Here is a 7,028-nt window from a genome sequence, read left to right on the forward strand (position 1 = left end):
TATCATATATGTGACAATCATGTCTCTAAGTGACAAATCTGTTTCCTGAGAAGCAGTTCTAACAATTAAATATCATGCTTTACACCACCAAGGTAATCCAGAAACATTTCGCCGCAAAAATTAATCGTTCATAAGCGGGTAAATGAAACTAAACCTGCCTTCATTTTCAAAAGTGCATAACATGTGCACAATGGTGTCACTTGAGAGCACAAGAGAAAAGGAACATTTTCTTGGAAAACCATGTTCATCAATAGAAAAACATGGTCATCAATAGCAAACATGGGCAATGGTGGGGTCAAGCTGCTTTACATGGTGCGATATGGCTCTGGGTCAGACTCGGGAAGGACCAACTTGCTGGGGTCAATGAAATCTGGCTCGATGACCGGCTGGCCCGCAGCTCTCCTCTCGTCGAGGACAATCTGAGCTTCCTTCATGGCCCACTCTCTTCCAGTCCTGGATTATCGGATGTCAAACAAAACAAATACAAAGTCTCAAATTATAGCTCTACATACTTCTGAAGAGAGAAACAAAAACATGTAGGATTTACGAGAAAACAAAACACAAGTGAAAACTGTCAGTCTTTTTATTGTTACTTTTAAAGCCACTGTTTAACATTTGGAGCAATGATTAAAAAAAAAAGTTCGAATTATCACACTTAATGCATAAGTATAGTTCAGTTGTATCATAAAACGCCCTACTGTACAGAAATTTTGCAATAAAGCAGCAAATATAAGGAGATATCTCTAATTTTCTCAATAAACCATCACGGAGGTCTATTCTACAAATGGTTTGATAAAAGTATTGTTCATTTCTTTTTTTCATTTAACAGTACTGATTGTATCTGATTAACATTTTCATGTTGGTTATTTTCATCCCAACTCACATTTTAGAACTATTTTAAAGCACTAAAGCTGTGTTTGTTGTTGTTGTTGTTGTTGTTGTTGTTTTCATCTGCAAATGTTAGCAGGGGGCTTTAATTACATCATTTCACACTTCTTATTGCAGCTACCAAAGAGTAAGCCTTGAAAGCAGGGCATAACTGAAGATTTTACATCACAATCTTGGTCTCTTCAAGAAAATTACCACTCAGAGTACCTGTATATGTTGCAGTTAGCATTCCCCTTCAGGCACTGAATGCTACAGTCACCGTTGGCAGCATAGATTTTGTACGTTTTCTGAGTTTCATGAACAAGATAAGAGGTTGATTATCTTTATTAATTTATCTATTCATCCCTTTTCTTTTTTGGCCACCATCTAGGTCTAACACCAACATCTAAGGCTATCTAGCATGTCAAACTGTACATATTTTTGAAAAAGCCATCAGGTATCTCAGCTTGCACTGGTACTTACGCATCAGGGGCATAGTGAAGTAAAAATGGACCGAAGACCAACGCCACCGATATTGTTGTGAAGAAGACAATCCGATATGTCCAAGTGTCCCAGTAAGGATCTGGGTGAAAGCCATGAGTGACATATCCCTGGAAATAAAAATAAATACATAAAACAAAAGCTTTTCTGATATTTACACTACCAAGTATCATTTACCTTTGCAATTTTGCAGCAATACAAACTGGAATGAGTGTTTTGATATCTTATATGTAGATGATCTTCTTTTACTATTTTTTCCTCAAGTTCATCAGATGGCAATATAAAGTACACACTGGATATTGAGTAGAGATGGCAGAGCAGTAAAACTACAGCACACACAGGATGAATAATAAAGAGAAAGAGAGAGAACAAGCAGAATCATTGTACATTTACAAGCACAATAACAAGAGCTGAGAGGAAAACGAGGTCAAGGAAATTGTATGGTATGCGTATGCTTGCACACAACAATCTACACGTGTACCTGTAAAAATGTAACATGTACCAATATTGTACAGAGTACATTTGTACAAGTACAACTGAAAATTTATCACTAACACTAGCAGTAACACAGGTGCACACATGCAGATACACATGTTGTACAAGTATAGGAACATAGTGGAAAAGGAGAGAAAGAGGTAGCAAAAGATCAACATGTACTCCACAAAAATTTATATTAGAATGATAGATTAAATATACTCTTGCAGTCTTGCCATGCTGGGTAGAGAATAAAAATAAATGACACCCCATCCCACATCACAAGTGAAATGCACTTTCTAAAGGCAGTGTGCTACATAACGTTTTTTTTTACCACTTGCCCAGCTGGGCAAGCAGATTTTCAAATTGTTGCAGAACACTTGCCCAAAGATGAATTTTACTTGCCCGAAAAGAAAGTCCAAAGACATAAGAAAATGATATAGAAAATCGCTTGTAAGGTCAAGGGCTTGATAGAATACAATCATCTGAATAAACAGCACATGTGCGGCGTAACAAACTTGGTTCGATAGAGTGTTGATGTTGGATTGCATCAATTGGGACTACTTCATGTAAGTGTTGGGAAGGAAAGGTGACTTCAAAATGTTTTGCTTGCCCAATTCGGGCAAGCATTTTTTCTCATTGTTCCAAAAAACTTGCCTGACTTTCAATTTTACTTGCCCTGGGCAATCGGGCAAGTGCTTGTGTAGCACCCTGTAAAGGTCATTAACACTTGCAGAACTCTGGCCATGGTTGGCATGTGGCACCAGTACATACACCAGTGCTGCAGAGTTGAACTGTTTTGACTAGACTGGAGCTGGAGTGGACTCTTTGGATCCTAGACTTTGTGGTACCACAAGTGGACATTTCTATGCTGTCAAAGTGGATATTTTCACACAAGTAATTGTTCACGCTTGGCTGGGTAGGTTGAATTTCACATGATCATTCTTAATTTCAAAGAAGCAGGACTAACTGCTGGAACACATGGTGTGCAAAAAAATATTAATCTTCTTTTATTTTCATGCTAGCATTTGGCACTGGTAGCATGAAATGCATGAAAATTGTCACTTACAGCTTAGTGATCAGTGGAGTGTGTACCTTACCAAACTCTTGCCTGCACACCACACACAGGTGATAAAAGAGGCAGAACATTTTCAGGTTTAGTACCCTTGTGGTTGTCAAATTTACTGCTGAAACAGTGATCCACTTGTTGGGTGTATATTCATTCTACAAACCCCTGACACATGATCTTACCACAACTACAACAACAGCTGAATGTTTTACTTTTACCAGGCTCAGTCTACTTGGCTTGGATTCTGCTGTTTGTTTGTTTTTTTTATCTCTTGTGTCTCCCTCTCAGACTGGAGAAACCTCTCTGTTTCATAGTCTCTCTTGAAAGCTTTCAGCTAATTGCAGTCTGAATATCCCATCATGATTCAGACTTCAGTACCAATACTTTTCTACATGCCAAACATTCTAGAGCCTATATTACTTATTAGGATTACAATTACAGTACTGTATGCGATCATCGTTGTAAGCCTGTGCCAGTGTTATTAACCAGTGTTAACCAATATACGGACTTCATCACAATTCACAACCCTCCAGGCTCCATACATTGTTTGGCAGTTCTCCATGTGCTAGAGGAAATCTAACCGCACCAGCGACCCCAGCATGCACACATTCTGTTGGTAACAGCGCCCTAGGCATGGCATCATGGGGTTTCAAGCCAAAAAGTGAGAAGATCAAAGAAGATAACTGACACTGTTGGCCCTTGGCTGACATTGGACTGACAAAACACCCTGGGTCCCTGCTTCATTAAATTTTAGTTTTTACTTTAGGGTAAGAGCACCAGTATTCGGTCACGTATCACTAGTCACCAGCAAATCACACGCAAATCACATCAATTCACATACTTGCACACTCATTCACAACAGGAAACTTCCTTAGGCCCCTCCAAAAATCCATCCAAAATCCAAAATTTTACGATCAAAAGTGCAAAATCGGCGCTACTTTCCAAAAGCGCGCGCGGATAAGGCCCAGTTCTAAGAGTACGGGTCGCGGAAAAAGCATTAAAAATCGAGAAATAGGCCGTTCTCTTGCAGTATTTTTTGCTTATCGCAAGCTTGGAGTGTGATGGTATCCTCAAAAACGCAAAAGAAAAACAAAATTTCCGTACGTGTCGATACAGTGTCTCAATGTGCAAAGGTTAAATGCAAGTGCCGTTTCCCCAGTATTTATGGTAATCATGTAGAAATGCACACCTTGCTCACCTACCATTTCCTTCCTCAATTTGTCAATGAAAACTTATTGTGGCTATCAGAAATGTCAAGATAGACCACATCTGACGGTTTCATGAAATTTCATAACTAATTACAGAAGAAAAATAGCTAATTTTGACTCAAAAGTACGCCGATCGATGGCTGGGTAGCGTCGCATGATGGGTGATCGATTATGTGGAAGAGCGATAAAAACAATGATAATCGATCGTTGTAGTCTGTGAGACAGCCGCTTGTTTGATGTTTAACCACAATAATTACGTCAGCTCGACAGTAAACAGTGGAAGAAAGAAAGTGATCTTGATGCATCTGTTTTTTATCGTTTTAGTTAATTTTATCCTGCGTGTGACTTTATATCTGTCAACATTTTTTGCTGACTAGATGATGAAATCAATACTTGCCACAATTTTTAAAGAAAGGACGTCCAAATGCCTGTAGACGATGTGTCTATGATACTTATGAATAATCTGTGAATTTGAATAGTGATAATCAAGATCATGAAGTGGTCATGTAAGGTAGGGTAGTGGCAATGAAAACAATGAGAAAAAAATACAAAAAAGAAAGTAGGGCCTACACATATTGCACAAGTCGTGTTCGATATTGTTAGTAAGTGGCTAATTAGAGACTACCAGAATCGATTATGATCGTTGACATCGTTCTCTGTGAAATCGATGCACTACTTACTACATCGGAGATTATGTTCGCGACCGACATACTTTTCAGCTCCAATTTCTCATTTTTTTTCCCTTTTCGGCTCTCTAATTCCATGAAAATCTCTAATATGGTTCAATTTAGCATCTCCAATAGCTGCACAAAATTTGATTGACAAACGGCGATGCGAATGGTAGGTGTGCATTTCTACACGATTACCGTATTTATTTGGTCACCAACGGGCGCCGCAACGTCCCCGATGCAATTTTGCGCCAACAAGGTAGCGCACGCGCGCATTTTTCGGCTGCCTTGAACACGTATTGACTTTGAACGTGCATATCGCGTGACCGAATAGACTACTGGTCACAGTGACCATATATTCTGGGGAATTTTCAAGGTGATATATTTTACATTTTGGGATTTTGTGAAATTCTGTGTGATATTTAACAAAATGAAAATTGAGATCAAAGAAATTTGATATCTTTCACATACATTGCTGTAGATATGATGTAGCCCCTATTAGTATCTATTATTTTAATGTTAGTTTTAAAAATATCGCAAAAAAGCTTCTTTTTACTTACTAACTTTTTAATTTGTTACAGTGTAGTTAACCCAAGTCATGAAGTGACCGAATACTGGGGATGTTACCCTAACTAGGCTATGTAAAAAAGTGGAATGGAGTGGTTCTTACAAATTTGTCAATTTGAATTCCATCCTCATCATTTAGACTGTCTAATCATTTAACTAACATCCCCACCCCATCCATCATTCTGGGCAGTTGTGCCTCATTCTGAGAGTTATAAGCGGGAGACTAGACTTATTCTATTTCTAATATAATATGTAGATAGAAGCTAGTTAGATCTATAGCACTTACACGAACACATTCAGGTGGGACTACGATAAACTTACTGAATCAGTTGCGTCCGTATCCGATGGCACACGAGAACCTTCCTTGATGATCTCTTCTACTCGAGCAGGATCAACTTCAGTTTGTTTTCCAATCACAAATTCTGATTGGGAAACTTTCTTGGTCGTAGAGCTATAAAGTAGACATGGAATTGACCTTAGATTGTGTCTAACAAGAGGTGAAGTTCTGGACAGACTCGACGTCGTTTTGCGAGAAAGTCTCCACACCGCTCTGCTAAGCGACGCCATATTGCCTCTGTGCATGCTACTAGTTTCGCGCTCGAGGTCAGTGTACTTTATTATGGGTGATCCGTGAATCCATCGACTATATTCGTACGCCATGTTCGACCATGAAAACTGGATGGTTTTACTGGTTGAGGTGAGGATTCAGCTTTAAACTTTTTGCAAGATACTAGATTTAAACCATGTTATGAAATGTTAAAGAGCATACAATTTTAACAGCAATTCAAAGTCTATGAAAATCGGTTCTGAAATGGCTGTGACACACACACACACACAAACACACACAAAACCCCAAAGCGACTCTAATAAAAGGTGGGTCGCTTTGCTTTGGATGTCTCAGCTATTTCAAAACCGATTTTCATCAAATGAACTTTCAATTCCTCTTATGCTCTTTTATATTTCATAAGAGGTTTCTCTTCATCTAAAGGAAAAATCATCATCATCATCATCATAAAAAAGGTGGAAACCAAAACCCCTATCTCAACCGAAACTGTACTATCCCTTCAACATAATATGATTCAATGTTCAATTTCAATCTCAATTTTTGTTTTCATTTTTATCGACAAACACATAGACATCAACTTGTGGTAACAGAAAATAAGGTACATAAAATTATGTGAGAGAAAAAGAGTGTACAATAATTGTAGAACCTAGCGATAATTATATACATTGTCCTAAAACTGAAGTGAGCAGAGGGAAGTAAATTAATACGCAGAATTCGAAAAAATGGAGGGACCCTGGCACTCAACAAGAGAAAGCTTGTAGGATGTGGGCCCCTCAGAAGGAAAACATCCATTGAAAACACGGGGGAAAAAATCTGGAAGCCCACTAGAAAGACAAAGCTACAAACAGACACATATACACACGAATAAACTTGAAACGGGACTGAGGTATGGTTAGGAGTAACACTACAAAGAAAAATGATGGTTGGAAAGTGAAGTTTGATTCTGAAGGAAGGTATAATTCAAAGAGCATGAAGAGGAATGAGATTATTTCTAAGAATTGGTATACTTTGCATAATTGACACACAGTATTTGATTCTTACAAAAGTATAAAGTTTACCATCTGATGATGGGAAGGTTGAGAAGGGTTTTTAAGACTGCGATTTTGTGA

General features: G+C 38.3%; 1 protein-coding gene across 1 annotated transcript; it reads right to left on the reverse strand.

Moving 5' to 3' along the window:
• Nucleotides 1-82: 82 nt before the first annotated feature.
• LOC139717291 (NADH dehydrogenase [ubiquinone] 1 beta subcomplex subunit 11, mitochondrial-like) lies at nt 83-5,921 on the reverse strand. Its single transcript, XM_071628783.1, has 3 exons — nt 5,676-5,921; nt 1,351-1,478; nt 83-453 (listed from the first exon to the last, which is right to left on the reverse strand). Exons 1-3 carry the CDS (start codon nt 5,919-5,921, stop codon nt 306-308), a joined length of 522 nt encoding a protein of 173 aa, XP_071484884.1. The 3' UTR covers nt 83-305.
• Nucleotides 5,922-7,028: the final 1,107 nt, after the last annotated feature.

The sequence above is a fragment of the Diadema antillarum genome, unplaced genomic scaffold (genome assembly GCF_040938485.1).
Source record: "Diadema antillarum isolate AM-2024a unplaced genomic scaffold, OU_Dant_1.0 scf00000074, whole genome shotgun sequence".
Lineage (NCBI taxonomy): Eukaryota > Metazoa > Echinodermata > Echinoidea > Diadematoida > Diadematidae > Diadema > Diadema antillarum.